This window comes from Trachypithecus francoisi, unplaced genomic scaffold, assembly GCF_009764315.1.
Source record: "Trachypithecus francoisi isolate TF-2019V2 unplaced genomic scaffold, Tfra_2.0 Lachesis_group8, whole genome shotgun sequence".
Taxonomy (NCBI): Eukaryota; Metazoa; Chordata; class Mammalia; order Primates; family Cercopithecidae; genus Trachypithecus; species Trachypithecus francoisi.
In genome coordinates this window covers 65,853,703-65,880,147 of record NW_022681473.1, presented here as the reverse complement: position 1 = coordinate 65,880,147, position 26,445 = coordinate 65,853,703, and the positions used below count along the sequence as shown (strand labels likewise).

Here is a 26,445-nt window from a genome sequence, read left to right as displayed (position 1 = left end):
TCACCAGAATTAAGTTCTTTATTCCTCTTTGTTGTTTCAAAGAATGATGGTAGTTTTTATAGTACAGAGTATTTCTGGCGCTCAGTATCACAAAGCCAAGACATAGAACACATCGAACCTCAGCAACTCCCTTAGAAGCCTGGAAAAGTTGTAACTATAGAAAATTCAACTGGGGACAAAGGGAAAATACCAGTGAAATGAGAACCCCAAATCAAGGCTTGGCTTGATTAGGCTGCCCACTCTTCTCGAATAGGCCATAAATTTTCCCCACTGCACCTTTTGGGCTGTGATCCTTGGGAAAGGCAGGGACAACCAAGCTTAAGACAGAGAAAGGCCCATCCCAGGAAGTGTATAACTGACCTGGAAGCAGGCCAGAACAGAGAATATACATTGAAGGTGAGTGTTCAGCAGGTTTTGAATGCTACACAATCTACAAAGGGATGCAACATCCTTCTCCCTACAGCGGAAGTCCCCCTGGCCTTCTCAATTAGCTCCAGAGGCCAAGGATCGTTGACTCATTCATTCAGTGTATCTTTACTGCTGGCTACTCTGTTTCAGGCCCTATGCTGGGTGCTGAGGACAAAGAGAGGAATCAGACATAGTCCTTACCTTCAGGGAATTCAGAATATGATAGAAAAAAAGCTTATACTTTTAGATAAGCCACTATGATTCAAGGTAAAAAGGACACAGTGAAGAGTCAGTCAAGGAGTTCACAGCCTAGCAGAGGCCTAGAGGGCACAACATAGACAATAATACATGGCAGCCTACGGTAAGGACCAAAGGGAGGCCCAGACTGTGAATTCTGGCACCGCAGAGACGGATGCGTGGCCTACTGAAGAGGTGGATTATGGCCTACTCAAGAAGAGTGAGAAGCCTAATCTGTGAGATTATCAATTTCTACTGCCCTGGGGAGGAGGCTGTGCAGCCTCAGGTTGACCTTTGTGGGTCCTTTGGGCTACCCAACAGGCAGGGTGAAAAACCTCTTACCCATGGCTGAAGCTGCTTGATGTCCTGTGAATATCTGAGGGGAGACTGGTGACCAGCGGAAACAAGTCCAAATTAAGTACCCAGACAATGGCCTGAGGTGAATAGTAAAAACATGAACACAGCCAGTAGGCTGTGTCGACAGGAGGCTGGCCTGGGTATATACCAGCAGCAGGAGGCCCCTACCCATGCTTCCTGCACTCTCAGTGTTGGGCCATGTGTGCTGGAAGGATCCATTCTAAGAGTCCAAGGAACAGGAAGGGGGCTCCTGAGGGTAAAGGACCGAGGCCTATGTAGTCCTCTCTATATGCCTATAGACAGGCCACCCGTCTGTTTTCCTCTTTTCTTCACAGCTGCTACCACCTGCCCTGTCTTTTCCACCCTGTCAATCTGAGTGGCTGAAATGGGTTCACTTAGGGTACCAGTATCATGGAATAGCGCCCAGGTTGGGTAATGGGCACAGAGTTGGAGTGTCTATAGCTGTCTTTGTTGGTCATCTGGAACTTGGACAAGTTAAGCCAGCTTAAAGTTGCAGTGTTGGGTTAGGACCTTCTCCACAAGCTAAGTGCCAGCCTGTGCAGGTCTCTCTTCCTTTCCACAGGTTTCAGGGAACAGCTCCAGCCTGTTGTCATTTCTTCTTCACAGCAGCTACCACCTACATCATCTCTCCAGCCTAGGCCTCGTGTCTGTGACACTTTTTCTTCCTAAGGTGCCAGGACTCTTCTGATCTGTTCTTTTTCTTCACAGCTGCCATCACCCACTCTGTTCCTCTCTCAAGTCCTTATTCTGGATTTCCCCTGTTCCCAATCCCCTTTTCTTACTATTCCTGAGATAAGCACATAGGCCTGCCCCAATTAAAGAGTTTCGATGCTAGTCATTAAAGAGAAAAAACATGAGGTAGGGGGAAGAAGTAAGAGGAGGGCAATTTAGAGATGGACCTCTTATGAGTACTGGTATTAGACATCTCTGGGTCACAATGGCACAGGACCAAGGTCCCTGCCTTGACTCCCTTCTTGAGTAGTACTAAAGAAGTTGATATTCTCATTCTTTTCATCCTTTAGCCCTGGTTGTAGGACTTGGCCATCCTCCCTATTCCTATCCACTTGCAGTATAGTGTTTAGGAAAGCTTTGCTTAACAAGGAGTTTCTACCACTTAGGAGGGGGCTGCCCTTTTAATCCTCTCCCCTTCCCCAATTCCTCCCTGCACCAATCCTGCCCATCCCTAGAACACCACTACCCTCCACCTGTCAACTTGACAGAGGTTTTCCCTGACACTGGGCCTCATATAAGGAAGTCAAGTGCGCATTATTTCACCCAACAGCTGGAAGGTCCTACATGTCAGGCTAAATGTAAACATCTTTACATTATAATAGGCAATAGGGAACCACAAATGATTTAGAGCCAAGGAATGGCAGTAGAAAGTACCTTGTATTAGGCACCTAAGAAATATTTAGATAAATGTATACATGAGTGAATAAATAATTGTGTATTGGGAAGATTACCTTGGCAAAGGTAGGAGAGGCTAAGGGGATTTCATCCTGTAGGACTCTCTCTACCCAGCTAGTGCAACAGTAGCCCCTAGCTCCTAGGCTATATTTCATGACTAAGACTTGTTCTCTGTGGTCATCATACAACACCAAATATATTTAGCTGATACCAGTTTAAGCATTAGCCTCCTAAAATAGGTACAAAAAAATAAACCTCTCATGATAGAATTTCTGTTGCAAGAACAGGCTATGGGAGAAACAATCTAAGATAGGAACAACCAACATGGTATCATCTAAGAGACTCAGCATGGACTAAGTTCAGCATCCCTATTTCACAAGTAGTGATTTCCATGGGCCTATACAAATAGGCCTGATTCTGAGATTTGGGGGTCCAGAGATCTTCCTAATGGTAAAGATCTTCTCACAGGTAAAGGAGTAGCTGGGCCAGGACAATATCCTGAGAAAAAACAAAACAAAACAAAAACAAACCGAGAAGCCTGGACAAGCCTTGGACAGACGACTCCAGGCACACTGAAGATGCAACTAAGAAAATTACATCAGGAGCTACCATCACCCCAACATATAGCCCAACATCTACAAACTCTCCCACCAGCTACATTTATTTTCTTGAATTTTCTCCCTCTTCTAGCCCCGTAAACTGGTGAACTCCTTGAAAGCAGAGACTGTGGGAAATTCTGTCCAGTGTTTTAAAGTCCTAATCCATGTCCTTTTCCCATCGGGAACATCCTAATAAGTGAACTTAAGCCCATCCATCAGGGTAATGCCACCAGAAGATACACACTATTATCCAGTACTACTGGCATTGAGATTCTCATTGTCCTCCCTAGAAAATGATGTTTCTGGATGAGGAAGAGAAGGTAAGCAGACTACAAAGCTATAGAAGGTAGGAGACTTCATGATTCTTCTGTTTTGCTTAATTCCTCTAGGATAGAGCGTCTACAGAGCTCTGACCATTATTAGAAGGGTGTGGATATTTTTGTTATTAAAAATGGAACAAATCATATAGATCTAGTCTTCCTTCCTGCCACGACACCTGCCTGTAACCTCACACTTGGATGAGGGGTAAGTCATGTGAAAAGATAAGTCCTCTGATTTCCGTTTTGACATCAGAGTCTTCTATACAGCCAGGACTTACTGACCATGAAGGATGCAGGCACTATGCTTCTCCTAGGGATGAGAAGATGAGACATCTTAGAACCAATACTCTCATTTTACAGATGGAAACCTGAGGTCCAGAGAGTTCAGGTGACACATCCAAGGTCCAAAAGCAAGCCAGTGGCAGAGCCAGAACCACATCCTGGTCTTCCAACTCCTAGTTCAGTGCTTTTTCCACTGCAGTAGCTAAGGCAACATTTTCATTTTGCTCTTTGGAGGGGGAGAAGTGAAAAAAGGTAGGGAACAGAATATTAAGTTTTTTGATTCTCTGTAGACTTCAGTAGCTTCTGTTAACCTGGCTGTAACTGCCATTTGCATCTATGGAAATTGGGTCCTAAGCCAATTAATTGCTTTTGAATTGGCTCGGGTTCCTACCAGGGCTGGTGCAGTCCCCCTGCAGGTGGCTCAGGATCTCCCGGTCTGTAAACAGGCGGAAGGCAATCTGCTCACACTCTCGCTTGGTCCCACATTCAAACAAACACCCAAACAAGCCCTCCTCCTCCAGAGCAGCCAGATCAGAGTAGCCACAGGGCCCACAGTGCAAGATCCAGGGGCGGGACCAGCAGGCAGCCTCCAAGGGGGTCTGGTTGAGATAGATACCTAGGTCAACCCTCCGTTTCCTACTGGTTGGGTGTGAGTACAAGAGCCATGATTCTGACGGTGTTGTAGCTTCCTCCTCCAGCCTCCGTGAACTGCCTGGAGAGCTCTGCTGAATGGTGGGTACATCTTTGCTATTAGAGTCCTGGCACCTATGCGGGATCTCCAGGGGCCGGAAACTTACCACACTCCCTTGGCAACCATGTGGGGGCTCACAGAGCTGTTGACTCAGGGCCAGCCTCTGAAAGCCTTCACCATGGTCAGTGCTGAGAGCCTCTGCCCGGCACCTGTTTGGTGTCCGGGCACTGCAATATAGCACAGGGTGGCCAGCCCTCCCAGTCACCTCTGCCACTTCGCATTCTACTGTAACCATAGGCCTAATGAGTCTCCCATGGTGCCATGTGACCCCTAGGTCATCACTATAGATCATCAGAGAATGAGGCCTGGTTTTACATGGTAGCTGGAAGCAAAAGAACCAGGAAGGGATGTAGTAGGTATACGCAGGGATGATGAGTCTTCCTGACTGCAGCTGGATGCCATGACCTGGGCCCACAGCAAATGTGGCCCAGTGCTTCAGCTCTGAGCCAATGACCTCCTCAGTCAAGTCCCTCACCTCACTCCATGAACATCCAGCATCCTGACTGCAGATGAAGCAAAGGCGGGCAGCATTCCTGCCTGACACAATCTGTTGACGCTCTGTGACATGGCCCTGCACACAGATGAAGAACAGGAACACACAACCACTCTTCCGTTCCCATACAGGACAGGGGTTCATGGTCCGATGCCCAGGTAGTGTGGCTTCCATCAGTGGCTGCAGGGGCCCCCACTAGACAAGGAGAAGGGAAAAAGTAGGAGTGAGATACTAATAGGAAAACGTGAAGCTCATTAAAAGTATCAGTATTTTTCATAAATAAGAAATGATATTGAAATCTATAAAATCATGAAGGCCTAATTACTCACTAAATTCTCAAATATTACAGGATAACTTACAAAGCTGGAAAGAGACAATGCTAAATGTTGTACAAGCTGTCTCCTCTGTCTGGAATGCTCTTCCTCATTTCATCTAGATTTCCAAATCATCCTCCATACCCAACTCAAAAGTCACCTCCTTTATAAAGCCTTCCATGAAACTCACTCTCCTCCCCTAATAAATTTATTGTATAACATTGTAACTTTTTGTGACTGTCTTCCTTTTCTAGACTATGAGCCTTCTGAGGGCTTATACTATTAGTTACTAATATTGATTCTCCAGCACCTGGTACATAATAGGAGCTAAATATTTTTACAAAGAAAGAAAGAAAAAAAAGAAAAGGAAAGAAAAGGAAAGGAAAGAAAAAAAAGGAAGAGAAGAAAAGTAAGGCAGACAAATAGGGAAATTTTAGGCAAATAAAGGGAAATTTAAGACAAATTTTTTTCCTTCCAGTACTACACTGGGAAGGCAATTCATAACTTTTGTTGAAAGCTCAAGCATAGATTCAGAGACACCTAGTTCAAACCATGTTTTCATCACTTATTTTGTGACTATGGGCAAGTTGCTTAATTTTACTCTACCTCAATTTCTTCATCAGTTAAATGGAAAGTTTAATAACATCCTCACAAAGGAGTTATTATAAGGATACAATGAGATAATGCCTAATCAGACATATTGCAAATAAAGAAAGAAAGATCTAATCTCCCTAACATATTTTCAAAACAATAGTAGAAATTGGTAAGACAATTTCCAGGAACCCAACAGAAATGGGCAAACAGCAAGATCAGACAACTTACAGAAAGAGAAAAAAAAGTTCAGCTTCACTCATAAGAGAGAAATGCAAATTAAGACTAAACTGACAATGGCCAGGCACAGTGGCTTATGCTGTAATCCCAGCACGTTAGGACAGCTTGAGCCCAGGAGTTCGAGATCAGTCTGGGCAACATGGCAAAATCCCATCTCTAAAAATAAAAATAAAACAAAATAACTAAATTGATATAACATTTTACATCTGTTAAATTAGCAAAATCATAAAGTTTGACAATACTGTGTTGGCAAATGTCAAGAAACTGGCACTTTCATATATGGATTGAAGTGCAAATAGTTCAACCTGTATGTAGGACATATATCAAAATTACAAATAACATTTATCCTTTCCCATCATGCCCAATTCTGGGAAATCATCCTAAGATACATCTGCTCATCAAATTAAGTATGTATAAGATTATTCAAATGCAGCATTACTTGAAGTAGCAGAATACTACAAACAACTCAAATATTCATCAATAGAGGATGGGTGAAATGAACATGCAATACATGGGGTAAAACCTTTTTTCCATGTATAGTGATATGGAAAGATTTCCATAATTTTTTTTTTTTTTTTTTTGAGATGGAGTCTCTCTTTCTGTCAACCAGGCTGCAGTGCAGTGGTGCAATCTCAGCTCACTGCAATCTCTGCCTCCCAGGTTCAAGCGGTTCTTATGCCTCAACCTTCTGAGTATCTGGGATTACAGGCTTGCACCATCACGTCCAGCTAATTTTTCTATTTTTAGTAGAGACGAGGTTTTGACATGTTGGCCAGGCTGGTCTGAAACTCCTGACCTCAGGTGATCCACCTGCCTCGGCCTCCCAAAATGCTGGGATTACAGGTGTGAGCCACCGCGCCTGGCCTGATTTTCATAATATATTCTTAAACAAAGAAAGCAAAATACACAATAGTATATGTAGGATGCTACTTTTTGCATCAGAAACATGGAGGAAAGGGACTTCTGGTTACAGCAAACTAAATAATTGAACCAATCCTTCCACTGAGAACTTGAAAAAATAGATAAAACATTAAAAAAAAAAAACAAAATATCTGAAAGCACCAGAGAGCAGAGAACAAACATGAGAATGAAGAATTACACGCTAAGTTCATTCAGAGAGGTTGGCTGGTCCCTTTTCCCCTTAGGGCATCCTACTAATTCTCAAAGAAGTAACTGAAAGGCTGAGAAGCTGAGCAAGTCATTTGACAACCTTATGGAGTAGGAGGACAAAACTTGAAGGCCTGGTAAACTGTCATGTAATTTGAGATGGAACCTTAAAGGGCCAAATCCAAGGAATAAGGATGGAACTGAGGCAGAACAGCCCTTAAAACCATCACTTGAGAAAACTGGCTGACATTATCTACTGAGGTAGAAGGTACACATACCACATGAACCAGTGATTCCACTCCTAGCTACATACCCAACAAAATGTATGCCTGCAGTACCAAAAACATGTATAAGAATATTCATAGCAGTATAGTCTATACTTATAATAACTAACCCAAGTATCCAACAACAGTAAAATGGATCACTTAATTGTGGTATGTTCATCTGATAGAATATTATGTAACAATGAAAAACAAATTAGGGTTACACACAACAATTCGGATAAATCTCAAGAATACTGAACAAAAAAAGCCAGACCAAAAGACTACATAGATTAAAAAAAGCAAAACTAAACTCTAGGGCTATAAATCAACTTAATATAATTAACTTCTCCTTTGGGAAGAAGGGCGGGGCCATAAGAGAAACTTCTCAGATGCTGACAACATTCTATTTCTTGGACTATTAGTTCTATATATGATGAGTCCACAAGTTTTGGCTTTGTCATAACTCACTGAGCTGACACTTATGTTTTGTGCATTTCACATTTATGTTTTATGTTTTCTGCATATGTTATCACTTCACATTTTTAAAAGTTTTTAAAAGGGCAATTAAGAGTACATACTTGTTTTGCTTTGCTTCTGTATGAAGCAGCACTGAAAAGATAACAAGAAACAATAGTGATTGCCTATAAGAGATAGGGGAATGGAAATGAGAAACATATCTTTTTATACTATTTTTATTTTTCAGCCACATGAAATGTATTAACTACCTAAAACAAAAAATAAATTTAAAAAATTAATTTCTGTATAAATGGACAAAACAGATCAAGCAGGCTCAGATCATAGACTCTCAGAGCCATATGCCTGAGGCCAGGAGTTTGAGATCAACTTGGGCAACACAGTGGCTCCTTATCTCTACAAAGCATTTTTTTTTTTTTTTTTTTTTTTTACATTATCTGGGCCTGGTGGTAAGTACCTGAAGTCCTATCTACTTGGGAGGCTGAGGCAGGAAAATCAATTAAGCCCAGGAGTTTGAGGCAGCAGTGAGCTATGATCAATCACTGCACTCCCCCCTAGGTAACAGAGCAAGACCCTGTTTCAAAAACAAAAAAGAAAACTAAGCCATAATGGACCATAAGGGTTATCTAGTGCTAACTCCCATTCCATAGAAGAGACCCCTCGCAGTCTTCTGGATAAAAAACCATTCCGTCCTTGAACTACGCTAGTTCAAAAGGGAATTCAAGATCTCTGGGACAGCCCATTCTATACCAGAGTACCCTAAGCACACTAAACATGCCAGAGATAAGTGATCAAGTCAGCTTACTTATTAAGCAGTCTAGTTTTTGGGAAGTCAGAAGTTTAGTCATCCTTAGTGGTTGAGAGGAGAAAATAATTTGAGCCAGATATATCTAACATATATATAGTTGACATGAAGGTGGAAGAAAGAGTAAACAAAGCATGAAAGCCTTGGAATCTAAGATGATCTCAACTAGCTGGAGCAATGGGACATATAAAACAAGCTGAGGCTTGACAGAGGTAAAACAGGTTGTGGTTTAAAAATGTGCATGGGGAAAACTGATTAAAGAACAAATGTAGGCCAGGTGCTGTGGCTTATGCCTGTAATTCCAATACTTTGGGAGGCCAAGGTGGGTGGATCACTTGAGGTCAAGAGTTCGAGACCAGGCTGGTCAACATGGTGAAACCCTGTCTCTACTAAAAATACACACAAGAAAATGAGCCAGGCATGGTGGCACACGCTTGTAGTCCCAGCTACTTGGGAGGCTGTGGCAGGAGAATCGCTTTAATCCAGGAGGCAGAAGTTGCAGTGAGCCAAGATCACACCACTGCACTCCAGCCTGGGTGATGGAGTAAGACTCCATCTCAAAAAAAAAAAAAAAGAAAACGTAAAACAAGAACAAATGTAATGGTCAACAAGCATATGAAAACATGTTCAGCATCACTAATTAATGGGGAAATGCAACTAAAAACCACAATGAGGTATCCCCCTCACACCTATTTGGACAGCTACCACACACATACACCAGAAAATAACAAATGTTGGTGAGGATGTGGAAAACTAGAACCATTGTGTACTGTTGGTAGGAATATAAAATGGTGTAGCCACTATGGAAAATGGCATGACAGTTTCTCATTACATACAAAATTATCAAATGATCCAGCAATTCCACTTCTGTGTTTACATCCAAAAGATTTAAAAGCAAGGTCTCAAAGAGATATTTTCACACCCTTATTCATAGCAATGTTATTCACAATACCCAACAGGGAAAAGCAACCAAAGTATCCCTCAGGAGATGAAGGGAGCCCGTGCAACATATAGAAACCCCGATTTCTACAAAAATAAGATAAATTAGCTGGGTATGGTGGCATACACTTGAAGTCCCAGCTACTCAGGAGGCTGAGGATTGCTTGAGCCCAGGAGTTCGAGGTTGCAGAACCATGATCACGCCACTGCACTCCAGCCTGGGCAACAAAGTGAGACCCTGCCTCAAAAAAAAAAAAAAAAAAAAATGAATAAACAAAATGTGGTATATACATACAATGATATATTATTCAGCCTTAAATAGGAAGGAAATTCTGATACATGCTACAACATGGATGAAACTTGAGGACATTACATAAGTGAAATAAGCCATCACAAAAAGACAAACACTATACAATTCCACTTATATGAGATATCCAAAGTAGTCAAAATTATAGAAACAGAAAGTAGATTAGTGGTTGCCAGGGACTGAGGAGGGAGAAATGGGGAGCTGTTTAATGGGTGTAGACTTTAGACTTTCAGTTTTGAAAAATCAAAAGTTCAGCCGGGCGCGGTGGCTCAAGCCTGTAATCCCAGCACTTTGGGAGGCCGAGACGGGCGGATCACAAGGTCAGGAGATCGAGACCATCCTGGCTAACATGGTGAAACCCTGGCTCTACTAAAAAATACAAAAAACTAGCCGGGCGAGGTGGCGGGCACCTGTAGTCCCAGCTACTTGGGAGGCTGAGGCAGGAGAACGGCGTGAACCCGGGAGGCAGAGCTTGCAGTGAGCCAGGATCCGGCCACTACACTCCAGCCTGGGTGACAGAGCGAGACTCCGTCTCAAAAAAAAAAAAAAAAGAAAAATCAAAAGTTCTGAAGATTGGTTGCACAATTTGAATATACCTGGCACTAATGAACTATCCATTTAAAAATGGTTAGGATGGTAAAATTTATGTTAGATATATTTTACTACAATTAATTTTTTTTTTTAAAAAAGAGAACAACAAATGTGAAAAAGACTTGGAGGTTTTGGCTGACCATCTACTCTACATAGTCTACACAGTCTACACAATCTACATAGTTAATTGTGCTATGTAGCTACCAAGAAAGTGCTATTTTACCTTCAATTGCATTAAAGGGAATACAAGATAGGATAGCTCACCTCATTGCTGAGCTGGTTGTTCTACCCTTAGAGTCCCAAGTTCAGTTCCGAGTATCCTACTTTAAAAAAGGACACTGCCATCTCAGACTGGATCCCAAGGACAGTAATCATACTTTTCAAGGGACCAGAAACCAAATCAGGACTATGCCCTAAGAAGTTACAGAAATAACTGAAGTTGTTTAGCCCAGAAAACAGAATACTCAGAGGGCATGAATGCAGCTTTCAGGTACTTCAGAGAGTAGTTCTCTGAAAAAGAGATTGTATCTACATTTTGTATAGATTGACTGCCCCAGAAGGCAGAACAAACCAATGGGTACAGAGAAGTAGAGATCATCTCATTCACACACAAAAAACAGCTGCCACAGCAATCAGGTGCTCATTTGAAGAGTTGTGCAAGGAGACCCTTAATGGAAAATGACAAATGTTTAGTTCTTACTATGTGGTATCTATTATTACCTATATGTTGCAGATGATGAAACAGAGAAGAGTCAAGTCTCCAAGGTCACAAAGCCAATAAATGATAGGTCTTGACTGACTCCAAAGCCACACTCTTAACCACTAAGATTTTAGTAACTACCAATAGAATACAGATTTCTATACTGGGAAAGAAGTTGGGCTCATGATTCTTCTAACTTCAAGATTCTACAATTAGATAAATCAGAGAATGAAATAAAGAGAGAATGAATTAAAGGGGACATGTCTGTGAATGTGTATGACTACTGAGTAATGGAGTTATGTAACAGTTGTGGTCTGATAAAAAATGCTTGCTTGGCTCAGTGGCACCTGTCTGTAGTTGCGGCTACTCAGGAGGCTTAGGCAAGAAGATTGCTTGAGGCCAGGAGTTTGAGGCTGTAGCATGCAATGATCACGCCTATGAATAGCCACTGCACTCCTGCCTGGGCAACACAGAGAGGGCTTATCTCTAGACAGACAGACAGACAGATAGTTAAAACTTAAAAGGCTGGGCACAGTGGTGTGCACCTGTAGTCCTAGCTACTCGGGAGGCTGAGACAGGAAAATTGTTTGAGCCAGGAGTTCAAGACCAGCCTAGGCAACATAGAAGTTGTATCTAAAAAAATAGTATTTTAAAAAAATGCTTAACAGCCTACTGTCTTGATCAAAAACAGTGCAACATGACCGATGACCACAGGCAATGCTTGCCCTAGAAGAAAGGAAAGAGCTAGAATCCCAAGTTCTACTGGGCTGTAGGGCTGGGCCTCTGTGGAGGCTAGTTATACACGCAGAAGTCTGGTCCTGGGAGGCCATGAGAAAGACTCATGACAAGATAAGGTGAAAGAGCAGGAACCGAAAATCCCACAAAATAAAAAACTTCACCAAGAGAAATGTGAGCCAATGTCATCAAAAGCAAAGACAGGGATTGATGGCAAGGCCCATGTTCAAGCAGAATAGCATTTGCACTGTGTACTTTAACAGCAGAAGGTTATCTGCTATGGATATGAAGATTTAATGGTCAGATTTGAGGCATCTATAGGTAAAAAAGCAGGGTAGGTTAGGAGTATTAAAGTGCCTACTATATAGATATAGAGAGATGACACGGCTATATATTTTTTTTACAAAAGACTCTCAAAACCACTGTCTCATTTGTCTCACTTAAGCTAGCCCTGGAAGAGAGGAAAGCAACAATAAGAAATACAGGTATATGTGATTTATTGCACTTTGCTCTACTGCATTTCTCAGATATTGTCTTTATAAACTGAAGGTTTGTGGCAACCCTGAAGTGAGCATGTGCTCACTTCATGTCTTTGTCATGTTTCAGTTAATTCTCACAATATCTCAAACATTGTCACTATTATTATATCTGTTATGGTGATCTTTCATCAGTGATCTTTAATGTTATTACTGTAATTGTTTTGGAGTATGACAACTGTGCCCATATTACATGGTGAACTTGATAAATGCTATATGTGTTCTGACTGCTCCACCAACCGTTCTCTCATCTCTCTCCCTCTCCTTCAGCCTATATCCTGAAACACAACAAGATTGAAATTAGGCCAACTAGTAACCCTATAATGGCCTCTAAGTGTTCAAGTAAAAGGAAGAGTCCCCCATCTTTCACTTTAAATCAAAGCTAGAAATGATTAAACTTAGGAGGAAGGCATGTTGAAAGCCAAGACAGGCTGAAAGTTAGGCCTCTTGTGCCAAACAGCCAAGTTGTAAATGCAAAGAAAAAATTCTTTTTTTTTTTTTTTGAAACAGAGTCTCCCTCTGTTGTCCAGGCTGGATTGCAGTGGCTCGATCTCTGCTCACCGCAACCTCCGCCTCCTGGGTTCAAGCTATTCTCCTGCCTCAGCCTCCTGACTAGCTGGGATTATAGGCATGCACCACCACGCCTGGTTAATTTTTTATTTTTATTTTTGTATTTTTAGTAAAGATGGGGTTTCAGCATGTTGGTCAGGCTGGTCTCAAACTCCTGACCTTGTGATCTGCCTACCTTGGCTTCCCAAAGTGCTGGGATTACAGGCATGAGACACTGCACCAGGCTGAAAAGCTCTTGAAGGAAATTAAAAGTGCTACTCCAGTGAATACAGGAATGATAAAAAAGCAAAACAGTCGTATTGCTGATAGGGAGAAAGTTTTAGAGGTCTGGATAAAAGATCAGACCAGCCACAGCACTCCCTTAAGACAAAGCCTAATCCAGGGCAAAGCCTAACTCTCTTCAATTCTGCGAAGGCTGAGAGAGGTATGAAAGCTGCACAAGAAAAGCTGGAAAGTAGCAGAGGATGGTTCATGAGGTTTAAGGCAAGAAGCTGTCTCCATAACATAAAAGGGCAAGGTGAAGCAGCAAGTGCTGATGGGAGAAGCTACAGAAAGTTATCCAGAAGATCTAGCTAAGGTAACTGACAAAGGTGGCTACACCAAACAACAGATTTCCCTGTAGACAAAACAGCCTTCTGGCCGGGCGCGGTGGCTCAAGCCTGTAATCCCAGCACTTTGGGAGGCCGAGACGGGCGGATCACGAGGTCAGGAGATCGAGACCATCCTGGCTAACATGGTGAAACCCCGTCTCTACTAAAAAAAATACAAAAAACTAGCCAGGCGAGGTGGCGGGCGCCTGTAGTCCCAGCTACTCGGGAGGCTGAGGCGGGAGAATGGCGTAAACCCGGGAGGCGGAGCTTGCAGTGAGCTGAGATCCGGCCACTGCACTCCAGCCTGGGCGACAGAGCGAGACTCCGTCTCAAAAAAAAAAAAAAAAAAAAAAAAAAAAACAGCCTTCTACTGAAAGATGCCATCTAGGACTTTCATGGCTAGAGAGAAGTCAATGTCTGGCTTCAAATCTTCAAAAGACAGGCTGGTGACTTTAAGTTGAGGTCAATGCTCATTTATCACTCAGAAAATCCTAGGGCTCTTAAGAATTATCCTAAATCTACTCCGCCAGTGCTCTACAATAAAAAAAGCCTGGATGAAGCACTTCTGTTTACAGGCCCCTGTTGAGACCTACTCCTCAGGAAAAAAGATTCCTTTCCAACTATTACTGGTCATTGACAATGTACCTTGTCATCCAAGAGCTCTGATGGAGATGTATGAGGAGATTAATGTTGTTTTCACAGCCACTAATACCACATCCATTCTGTAGCCCACAGATCAAGGAGTCATTTCAAATTCCAAGTTTCATTACTTAAGAAATACATTTCACAAGACTATAGTTGCCATAGATAGCGATTGTTCTGATGAATCTGGTCAAAGTAAACTGAAAACCTTCTGGAAAAATTTCACTAGTCTAGATGCCATTCAGAACATTCATGATTCATGGGAGGTCATAATATCAACATTAAGAGACATTGAGAAGTTGATTCCCACAACTCATGGATGACTTTGAGGGCTTCAAGACTTCAGTAGAGGAAGTAACTGCAGATATGGTGGATAGCAAGAGAATTAGAAGTGGAGCCTGAAGATGTGACTAAATTGCTGCAATCTCATGATAAAACTTGAACAAATGTCTTGCTTCTTACAGATGAGCAAAGAAAGTAGTTTTTTGAGATGGGATCTACTTCTGGTGAAGATGCTGTAAACACTGTCAAAATGACAACAAAGGATTTAAAATATTACATCAACTTAGTTGATAAAGCAGCAGCAGGGTTTGAGAGGATTCATTTATGAGTTCTACTATGGGAAAAATGCGATCAAATTCTGTAGCATTGCATGCTACAGAAAAATCTTTTGTGAAAGGAAGAGTCAACTGTTTCAGCAAACTTCACTGTTGTCTTATTTCTTGTTGGGGGTAGACAGGGTATTGCTCTGTCCCCCAGTGGCACAATCGCAGCTTACTGGAGCCCTGAACTTCTGGGCTCAAGCAATCCTCCCCCTCAGCCTCCCAAGTAGCTGTGGACTACAGGTGTGTACCACTACACCCACCTAATGTTTTTTATTTTTATTAGAGACAAGGTCTTGCTATGTTGCCCAGGCCAGTCTTGAACTCCTGAGCTCAAGCAATCCTCCCACTTTGGCCTCCCAAAGTTCTGGGATTATAGGTATGAGCCACTGTGCCTAGCCCATTGTCTTATTTTAAGAAATTATCGGCCGGGCGCGGTGGCTCAAGCCTGTAATCCCAGCACTTTGGGAGGCCGAGACAGGCGGATCACGAGGTCAGGAGATCGAGACCATCCTGGCTAACACGGTGAAACCCCGTCTCTACTAAAAAATACAAAAAAAACTAGCCGGGCGAGGTGGCGGGCGCCTATGGTCCCAGCTACTCGGGAGGCTGAGGCAGGAGAATGGCGTAAACCCGGGAAGCGGAGCTTGCAGTGAGCTGAGATCCGGCCACTGCACTCCAGCCTGGGCGACAGAGCGAGACTCCGTCTCAAAAAAAAAAAGAAATTATCTATGTAAGTAAGAAATGCTTCAATAATAATAATAACAACAACAATAGTAATAATACACTAAGTCTTCAGCAACCACACCCTGATAAGTCAGCAGCCACCAACCACCAACATCAGGGCAAGACCTACTCCAGCAAAAAGACTGACTAGCCAAAGGTTCAAATAATCATTAGCACTTTTCAGCAATATTTTAAGGTGTGTACTTTTTTTTAGACATAATGCTACTACACACTTAATAGATTACAGTATAGTATAAACATAACTTTTATATGTACCGGGAAACCAAAAAATTTATGTGTCTTGTTTTATTGTGACAGTCACTTTATTGTGGTGGTCTGGAACCAAATCCACAGTATCTCTGACGTATGCCTATTTGGGGTCTGAAATAACCCCGTAGCTTCCAGGCCAAAGAATAGCAACCTTTCTTTCCTCACTAAAAATACAGTCAAAATGTTCTACTGAAGAGGAAGGGCTCCAACTCCAGTTCTCCCACTTATTAGATGTGTGACCAAAGCAAATGAGCTTAATTCTCAGAACTGGTTACCTCCTGCAAAGTGGAGACAATAAATTATACCTCACATACAGCATTTAGTGGTAGAAGTGTGGTTATTACTGGTATCCCCCCATCATCTGCTAAATGTGGTCCTGAGCAAGTTACTTACCTCTTGGAGCACCAGGATCCACCATCAGCAAAACTGGACTACCAATGCTTACTTCCCTGGGTGATTTATGAGGATTAAATGGAATATAAATGAAAGGCACATCGTACGTTAGTGAATCTAAATAACTGTGGAGGTTTCTGGAGTCAGCAACTGAGTTTGAAGCCAGCTTCTACTGCTTTATTATAGCTGTATAACCTTGAGCAAATGGCAACCTCTCTCTCAGTTTCCTTGTCTGTAAAATATGACTGAAAACAGTACCTACGAAACAGAGTGGTTGTGAGGACCCAATGTGCCCCTGGAACACAATAAGCACTCAGTGAGAGCCATTGTTTTTGCTGTTTTTTCTGCCTCTGCTCCCCACATGGCTTTCCTGTACTGATGAGAAGAGGCACAGATCCTGAAGAGCTCTGAGCTTTGTGAAGAGAAACTGAGGCCCAGACTCAGATCTGGGATGAAGAGTCACCTGTACCAAGTGCCCAATCCTCAACCCTCGCCTCAGCACCAGGTGGAGAGCATCCTCATCCCTGCTCGTGGAACGCTTCTCTGCAAAGGCCAGGAAGGTGTGGGTGGGGGGTATGTAGAGCAGGGCTGGGATCCGGTAGGTAATCCCTCTGTCATCTTCCTGCCGGAACAGAGGGCTGTTGAAGGAGCATGTTGTCACTTCTTCCATGACCTCTGCAAGGATAGAAGGCAGCTCAATGTGTGTCCATACCCAAATGCTGGCCTGCATATAAATTCTGCTTCATCATTTCACTTCTGGAGAGCAAAGGGGAGGCACAGATACATATTCAAATGTTTATTTATACAAGAGTAACATATGCTCTCAATAGTATAAAGCAAGCAGTATACATTCTTATTTAACAAATGAGAATTTCATTAACTCCAGACCCTGTGGGAATTCTGTGTGGCCTGTGTCAAGTATGTATCTTGGAGCAGAGCGGTTTTGCATTTGTTTTTGCCAAGCATCCAGGGGTATTACCAGCCTGAGGTGGTTTTTAATGTCAATTCTTGACTTGGAGTTTCTAGGCCATTTGGGTATCTGTACGAGTGAATGGCTGTGGTTAAGAATTTTCTGGGAAAACTTTTTTTTCTGTACAAAAGCCTAGGATAAAAGGCAATCTTCTTTGTCTTCTCTCTGTGACAGTAGGGAGAATTTTTTTTTTCCTAGTAGATTTGGTATGATATGTCCCCTCCAAAACTCATGTTGAAACTTAATCCCCAATATGGCAGTGTTGAGAGGTGGGGCCTCTAAGAGGTGACTGGGTTATAAGGGCTCTGTCCTCATGAATGAATGAATGGATGAATGGGTTATCAAGGGAGTTGCATTAGGGGCTTTATAAGAGGAAAACCAGAGATCTGAGCTAGCATAGTCAGCTCCCTTGCCATGTGATGTCCTGTGCTGCCTCCAGACTCTGCAGAGTCCCCACTAGCAAGAAAGCCCTCACCAGATGTGGCCTCTGGACCTTGGATTTCTCAGACTCCATAACTGTAAGAAATTTTTTTTAAGTTATCCAGTTTCAGATATTCTGTTATAAGCAACAGAAAATGAATTAAGATACTAGTCCACCCTATCAGAAGGTATACACCCTACAGAGGGTGCAGATTTTCAAGGGACTAGTTTCACGTGAGGATTTCACATGCCATCCTCTGTCAAAAACTAGAGTCTAACCAGGCCGGGCGTGGTGGCTCACGCCTGTAATCCCAGCACTTTGGGAGGCCGACGTGGGCAGATCACGAGGTCAGGAGATGGAGACCATCCTGGCTAACATGGTGAAACCCTGTCTCTACTGAAAATACAAAAGAATTAGCTGGGCATGGTGGCGGGTACTTGTAGTCCCAGCTACTCAGGAGGCTGAGGCAGGAGAATGGTTGCAGTGAGCTGAGATTGCATCACTGTACTCCAGCCTGGGCAACAAAGCAAGATTCCGTCTCAAAAACAAAACAAAACAACAACAAAAACCCACTAGAGTCTAACCCATGCGGACCTATAGCTTCATTTGGTATAACAACAGGCCTATTAAAGTCCAAGTTTCTAGGTGAGACATCCAGTACAGCTGAGGGCAGATTAAGGAGCTAATCACTCTGGTTTTCAGTTCACGTTTGGTTTCTTAGTCCCTGGAGATTTCTCTTACTTTCTCACAAATTCAGCTATAAAGGGCTTTGTTTTTTTTTTCTTTTGAGATGGAGTTTTGCTCTTGTTGCCCAGGCTTGAGTGCAATGGCGTGAGCTCGGCTCACTGCAACCTCCACCTCCTGGGTTCAAACAATTCTCCTGCCTCAGCCTCCCGAGTAGCTGGGACTGCAAGCACCTGCCACCACGCCCAGCTAATTTTTTGTATTTTTAGCAGAGACGGGTTTCACCATGTTGGCCAGGCTGGTCTCAAATTCCTGACCTCAGGTGGTCCACCCACCTCGGCCTCCCAAAGCGCTGGTACTACAGGTGTGAGACACCATGCCCGGCTGCCTTTGTTACATTTTACTCCCCATTTTACAGTTTGGCTACCCTGCCATAATGCTCACAATGGAGTCTCCAAGTATTCTTCTTAAAGAAAACCAGTTGTTCCACTCCTCAGAGGCCCAAAAGGGGAATCAAGCCAGACAGACAAAAAGCAGCCTTAGAATTACTTTTTCCTCAAATCAACTGTCATCCAAACCCAATTTTACAAATCATTCGTAAATATTATCAGGCTGTAAGAACGATTTATTCAATAAATATTTCTAGGTGTCTCCTCCATGTCAGGCTCTGAAATAGATGCTGAGAAGATAGAAAAGGATCAGAGGTTCCTGCTCTCAAGAAACCCAATCCAAGTGAGGGAAACAGACATACACATGGACAATTAAAACACGATGTAATAAGTGCTACTTTAGAGGTAAACACAATAGGAAGTAGAAAAGCATAAAAGTGGCATCTGTCCAGATCAAGGCACCAGAGAAGGATTTTTGGAGAGAATTATTGAGCCAAAAGAGCTCCTGCCTCATATAGTCACAGGCTCTGCCTGGAACATTCGTTTCAGATAGTCACATAACACTCTCTCAACTTCTTCAGCTCTGCTCAAACATCATCCAATCAGTAAGGTTTCTCTGTCAACTTCTTTGCCCCAGCCTATCTTCTTTCCTTGTTCTATTCTCCACACCACTTACCACATTTTGATGTCTCCTATGTTACATTTGTTTAATACATACCACAAAATGGAAGCTCCAGAAAGGGCAAGGGTATGTCTGTTTTCTTATTGCTCCACCTTGACACCTAGAACTATGCCTAGTACATAATAGGTACTCAACAAATTTTTATTGAATGACTGAATGAATGAGTGAGCCAGATCTTAAAGAATGAATAGTGGGTTAGCCAACTGAGGGTGAAAAGAAGAAGGGTAGAGGATGAGGATGTGAAAAGCGTATAGGTGACAGAAAACAACCTATAGGTTCGCCAACTGAGGGTGAAAAGGAGAAGGGCAGAGGACAAGGATGTGAAAAGCCTATAGGTGACAGAAAACACAGAGAGTTGTGGGGCCTCTCAGTAGTTTAGTATGACTACAGTAAGGTGGAGTGCAAGGGATGGGGCAGAGGTGGGACTGAAGGGGTCAGTACAGTCCAGATCCTGGGAGGCTTAGATACTTTATTAAGGTGTTTATTCCATAGATGGGAGACCACTCAAGAGTTCTTGACAGAAGAATGGCATGATGATTTTAGACCAATCTTCCAGGAAGCTTTCAGGACAATGAACTACAGGGCAAAGTTGCACTGCTTTTGGTTACAGCCTCCTAGTGTCAATCAAGACAAACTTTTATCAATAGCATATGAATACTTAGTCACTTGTTCCTAACTTAAAGAAGGGAAAAGAACTATGGCTCAGTATCATGAGGGGAACTGTGGGAGTGGCCTTGCTGAGTCCAGAAGAAAAGCCTCCCTTCATTTCAATCCCAGGCTCTCAACAGCAGAATCAAAAGATAGGCAAGGGGAGACCATCTTCTCATCCAATACTAGAGCACACTTCTCTCCCCTCAATTCAGGCTCTCCTCCCTGAGAGGGTCAGGCTTTGTTCTAAGCAAATAATCTGCCTCTGAGCCAGGCTGGGGTAATGGTTAAGAACATAGGATTTGGACCAGGCCAGGACTATGTGACCTTGGGCATGTTACTTAACTTCTCTATGCTTCAGGATCCTCCCCCATACAATTCAGTAGAGTAGGTGATAGAAATAAAATGCTTAACTACAGTGGCTACTACAAGGCCTGTGACATAGTATGAGTGCAATATACGACAGTTATTATTTTTAAACTACCAACTAATGTATATTCTAGTTTTATTCCTTGAATCCTGTGGATAACAATGACAATAACAATTACAACTCCCTTTCTTAAAAACATTTAAATCCCTCTTTATTGCTGAAAGAGAACATACTTTAAACTCTTAACACTTTAATTAGAAGTTAAACCAACACTACTATCATCAGACAACATGTGACTATTAGTTAAATTTAAACAGGAATTCTCCAGGTGATAAAAAGAATGGATAGGCATGGAGCAGGATAGGGCTCAGAAGAGGAAAGGAAGAGGCTGGGTACGGTGGCTCATGCCTGTAATCCCAGCACTTTGGGAGGCTGAGGTGGGCAGATCACTTGAGGTCAGGGGTTCGAGACCACCCTGGCCAATATGGTGACACCTCGTCTCTACTAAAAATACAAAAAAAAAAAAAATTGGCTGGGCATGGTAGCATCCACCTGTAATCCCAGCTATTCAGGAGGCTGAGGCAGGAGAATCACTTGAAACCAGGAGGTGGAGGTTGCAGTGAGCTGAGATTGCATCACTGCACTCCAGCTTGGGCAACACAGCAAGACTCTGTCTCAAAAAAAAAAAAAAAAAAAAAAAAAAAAAGGAAAAGGAGAGGAAATAGGGAAATCACCAAAGGAGAAGCACAACTTGTCAGATGGGCTGGATTCATGTCTCAGCTCCATTTCTTGCTGCATGACGTTTTGATGGTTACTTAATCTCTAGATCTTGGATTCCTTGCTTATAAACTATGGATAATAATACCTACCTAAGCAGATCAATATGAAGAACCACTCAAAAGTGCTTTATAAATTTTAAAGTCCTGTTTTAATAGGTGTCTTTAATTATAAATTTTGATGTCTTCACAATTTCACTTATGCTTTATTATCACTATAACAATTACAGCCATTAATTTTTGTAATTATACTGATCGTGTTGATGACAGAAGTAACATAGATGGTGATTCTGGCATTGCCACCCAAACTATTTCACACAAATCAGGTGCTGGAAACTGGGGAGAGAAAAGAATCAGATATGGTCCTGCTCTGGGGTTCATTTAGGCAGAGAATTCAAATGATTAATTGCTGCTTGATATAATCACTTTCCCATCAAGTCCTCCCCGCTTTCTTACTGGGAGAGAGTATAGCCTAGCATGGACTCTGAAGTCTGACTTATCTTTGACACTTACTAGCAAGTCACTTTACTTCTGAGCTTCAGTTTCCTCCCTTATAAAATGGAGATAATACCGCCTACTTCTCAGGCTATAATAATGTAATTCCACAGCCTCCAACTAACCCAATGAGCCTCCAGTGAATCCCAGAAGGAGGCCTCCCTATCTTATTTATTCACTCCTAACAAGTAATATTTAAGGAACACCTATCACGTGCCAGACCTTTGAAGATCTGTAGTATAAACCACCTCATGGTATAGATGGGAAAACTCAGGCACAGGATGGGGGCAAAGCTTACTGAATGCCGCTCCACAGTAAAATCTGGACCAAGACCCAGGTCTCCTAAGTTGAAACTGAAGCTCAGGGATCTTTCTGCCGACCAGAGACCTCTGGTAAGAAGGGGTTTTCCAGTCTCAGTCCCTTTTCATCTCTGCAGTGATAATTCTGAGGTTTAAGTTAGGCTTCAGTGAGAAAAATAAAAATAGGACTAGCCAAGAATACTCCGGCCAGGTCAGATCCTAGCGGACAGGGTGGCTCTGTCTCAATGATCCAAGGCTGGATTTCCCAAGCGCAGATGGTCTTGCTCAACCTGTCCCCACAGTTGAGTCCTCCTCGGGGAGCTCTCCTGTCTCCCAACCCCGCTCACCTGCACTGGACCCCGGCTCCTCCGTCTCTGTCGGTGCAGAGCTGGACGCCGGGGGTTCTTCCATGGGGCGCGGGGGCAAGTTCCCAGGTCTCATTCGCCGAAGCCTGGGAGAGGCACCGGCCCCAAGGCTGGGGAGACGGAGACAGAGGAGGATAGAGAGGAAGAAACAGCAGAGACGGAGGACACGGAGACAAACCCCGAGAAGCGAAGAGCGGGTCGACTGCCGGAAAGAGGTAATGGCAACGAAAGAGGCGGACGCAGGCTGTAGTCAGTGGCGGTTGGGGCCAACCGTTGGCCTCCTCCGCGAGCCCGCCCCGTCCCGCCCCCTCGACGCTGCCCCTCCCTCCAGCCCGCAGCCCGGTACCCACCACTGCACGGGACCAGCACCACCTCTACCCTCGCCAGCTCGGCTTAAGCCCTGGGCCTACCTCAGTTCCCAACGGCCGCTTCCTCTCTTCAGTCCCACAGCCTCGAGCTCTTATATTGGTCTGTAGCTCGGTATCACCGCCTAAAACTTCCCCGGACAGCCTGAGAGTTGAGCAAAGGTTCCAGGCCTCAGAGGGTACCCTACAAAAAGGAGGTCCAGAGCATTGGCTATCCTCCTTGCAAAATATGAAAATGAAAATGTATTCATATGTATAATTTATGTGTGTATATACACACATTTACATACACAGATTTTTCACATAGCACTGAGTCCATTCTTCTGTTTCATAGTACCTGAATTTAAGCCCTTCTCTCCCCAACCAAAGAGGAAAGGACTGATCTAAGGTCATTTTTTATCTGGGACTAAGTATAACATAAAGGAAATAGGCTGGGCCTGGTGGCTCATGCCTGCAATCTCAGCGCTTTGGAAGGCCTACGTGGGAGGATGCCTTCAGCCCAGGAGTTGGAGGCTGTGGTGAGCTGTGACTGCACCACTGCACTCCAGGCTTGGTGACAGAGAGAGACCCTGTCTCTAAAATACAAAAATTTTGAAAAGAAGAAATTTTACAAACACCAATAAAAGGAAAGACAGACTGCTAACTTAGAGGACATAAAAATGTAAAGCTTCCGTAAATTTGAATTTGTGATATTTTTTCTCATTAAAAAAAAAAAAAATCCTGTGCTGAGACAGGGAACATACAAGATGAGTCTGGAACGTCGTGGTGCCATAAAGAAAGAACTCACAAAATGATGAGGGTTCTTTGAAAGAACATAGGAGCCAACCTCAATACAACCTGCGGTATTTTTCTAAAAAAAAAAAAAAAAAAAAAGGCCTAGAACCAGAGGCCAACTCAATCGTAATAAGCTCAAATAATGGGTCTTAAACTACTATTTTGTCCCCAAAGGAACTAGGATTCCATGGAAAAAATGGCTGATTTTAGGTGCAGGGAAGAAAATTTATAAGATTAGCCTAGAACATCTTGTCTTAACAGAAAGCAAGAAAGCCATAAAAGACTATTTCAGGACATGTCAAAAGAAGAGTCAATTTGAAGGTAATTCCACTGGCCAAATATGGAAAAATTAGAACATCAAAAAGAACAAGGACTGCAAAGAAAGTTCATATTGACATATGAAGAAAAAAGTCACTTTGGTCACCTCAGAGTTTGCTAAGGAAAGCAGCTTTTTATTCTGCCTTTCCTGTACAACCATATTTCTGGGTAACTAAATAGTTGATGGGGAAAAGTTCTCCTTCATGAAATAATTAACTGACCAATGCCAAGTGAATGATAGAATTTCATCATTTTGTCCTTTAATGACAAAATGAATGTAATGAATCTAGACAGCAATTATCAATAGCTACTAAAAGCTACACCCTTATTGCTCACCTTTTCTTCCCTTCCTACTTTCCCACCTCATTATGGCACTCCCTGCATCTCTCACATATACTACTGCCCTCAGATCCTGGTCTCAGAACTTGCCTCTGGGAGAACTCAAATAAAGACCCTATACCAGGAGATAAGAACAACAAAACAGTAATGAGTTAAGGATCTAACTTAAGAATGTAGAAAAGGAAGAATAGAATAAATCCCAAAAAGGTAGAAAAGGAAATGATGACAATAAGAACAGAATAAATGAAACAAGAAGCAAAGTACAATAGAGGGGACCGACAAAAGCAAATATTAGTTATCTAATATATGTAATGAAGTGGACAAGCCCCCGGCAAGACTCATTTCTAAAAGTTATAAATGATATTAATGAAAAGGAGACTATAAGTAGGGATAAAACAGATATCAGAAATAATATTATACAAACTTCATTCATTAAGTTTGAAAATCTAGATAAAGTTAATATGGTTTTAGAAAAAGTTACCAAACTAAGATATAGAAAATGTGAAGTCCTACAACTATTTAAAAATCTCAATCAGTATTTAAAAATCTGTTCACAAAGATAACACAACTATCCCAATTATTCCAATCTTGTATTTCCTTCATTAATAGAAGGAATGTACATTGGTACAGTCACTTTAGAGGAAAATTTAGCAATACCTAGAAAAGTAAAAATGTATATCCTGTCCCACCAAAGAATCCCACTACCTGTATTAGATGTATCCACACAAGAATGTTCATAGCAGCAAATGTTTAATAGTGAAAAATTATAAAAGACCTAAATGTCCATTAATAGGGTAAACTGTCATGTTTAACAGTATACAGCAGTGAAATAGAATAAATTGTAGCTACAGGTATCAATCTAAATTACCTTCACAAACACAATATTGAACAAAAAAGCAAGTTGCACAATACAGAGAGAATGGTACTTGTGCAGATTTACCATAGCAGGCCTAACAGTGCTATCCTTATAAAGGCCTGCTTGCAAGGTTGGTGTTTTTTGACTGGTGTCTGGAAACCTGGCTCTCAAGGTGTTCCCAGTCACCAGTCAAGTGAAAAGGGTAGTTGACTATGCATTCTGTTTGAATGCAGTATGATTTATGCTGGAAACCTGCTTGCTTTCTAGGGGTCTTTATTATGTTCTAGGCAGATGGTGCCCACATGACCAAATCTCAATAATCTGTGGGTACTCTCTAATGGGCTCCCTGGATAGAAACATTGCACACATGTTGCTGCATTTTTGTTGCTGGGGCAATGTGGGCTCTTTGCAATCCCTCATGGGAGGAAGAGCACAAGGAAGCCTACAAATGGATTCCTCCAGACTCTGCCAGTGTCCTTTTCCCTTATGATGCAGATATGTGTCCTTATTACATCGAGGAATAAATCTTAGTCATATATGCTGAGTCCCATGGGTCCTTCTAGCAAATATCTGAACACAGGGGTGGTTTGGGAGACTCTCAATCAAAAACCACATATAAAATTTAAAAACAGGTAAAACAATAACCATATATATCATATAAGAGCTCCCAAGGAGGTAAAAATAAAATTAAAAAATCACCATGTCTCTACATATCTGTATATATCCATATATATAATGGACACATATGTATGAAGAAAATGCTTAGGAATAATAAATACCAAATTCCAGGTAGTAGTTACTTCTGAAGGTGCAGGAAGTAAGATGTGATTAAGGATACCCAGAGGACTTCAATTCTATTGGTAATATATGTATTTTTAATGCAGTAGGTTCACAAGTATTCATCTTTTTATTCTTTAAGACTTATTTGTCTGAAACACTTCCTTTATAAAAACTGGGTCACTCAAGTCCTGGGTTTTTTTTTTTTTTTTTTTTTTTGAGACAGAGTCTCGCTCTGTCACCCAGGCTGGAGTGCAATGGCTCAATCTTCACTCACTGCAAGCTCTGCCTCCTGGGTTCACGCCATTCTCCTGCCTCAGCCTCCCAAGTAGCTGGGACTACAGGTGCCCGCCACCTCGCCCGGCTAGTTTTTTTGTATTTTTTTAGTAGAGATGGGGTTTCACTGTGTTAGCCAGGATGGTCGCGATCTCCTGACTTCGTGATCTGCCCACCTCGGCCTCCCAAAGTGCTGGGATTACAGGCGTGAGCCACCGTGCCCGGCCATCGTGGGGTTCTTTATCAGACTTCTTCAAGTTCACAATCACCAACTCTGTGGATCTCAAATTTTATAGACCCAAAGCTAATATCAAATCTGTCTAAATTATTTGAGGTAAACTCAGATGGTCTCATCTTATGCCTGAGACAGT

The 26,445-nt window shown here is 42.4% G+C and overlaps 1 protein-coding gene across 5 annotated transcripts; it reads right to left on the bottom strand.

The window, feature by feature from the left end:
- NEU3 (neuraminidase 3) lies at positions 1 to 22,862 on the bottom strand. 5 transcript variants are annotated; one of them, XM_033204696.1, is made up of 4 exons: positions 22,780 to 22,862; positions 22,352 to 22,571; positions 16,734 to 16,945; positions 1 to 5,070 (listed from the first exon to the last, which is right to left on the bottom strand). In XM_033204696.1, exons 2-4 carry the CDS (start codon positions 22,443 to 22,445, stop codon positions 3,991 to 3,993), a joined length of 1,386 nt encoding a protein of 461 aa, XP_033060587.1. In that variant the 5' UTR covers positions 22,446 to 22,571; positions 22,780 to 22,862; the 3' UTR covers positions 1 to 3,990. The 5 variants fall into 5 exon arrangements, with proteins under 5 accessions (XP_033060587.1, XP_033060588.1, XP_033060591.1 ...); XM_033204697.1 differs by having other exon boundaries at positions 22,352 to 22,479; positions 22,780 to 22,850; XM_033204700.1 differs by lacking the exon at positions 22,352 to 22,571 and having other exon boundaries at positions 22,780 to 22,852.
- Between the last annotated feature and the right edge of the window lie 3,583 nt (positions 22,863 to 26,445).

Excerpts from the sequence above, each read along its gene's own strand:
- NEU3 (XM_033204696.1), bottom strand. The coding sequence starts at position 22,445 with ATGAGACCTGGGAACTTGCCCCCGCGCCCCATGGAAGAACCCCCGGCG. Across the intron at positions 16,946-22,351 it reads GGAGCCGGGGTCCAGTGCAG|AGGTCATGGAAGAAGTGACA; the intron begins GTGAGCGGGGTT and ends CTATCCTTGCAG. Across the intron at positions 5,071-16,733 it reads GGATTGGGCACTTGGTACAG|TGGGGGCCCCTGCAGCCACT; the intron begins GTGACTCTTCAT and ends CTCCTTGTCTAG.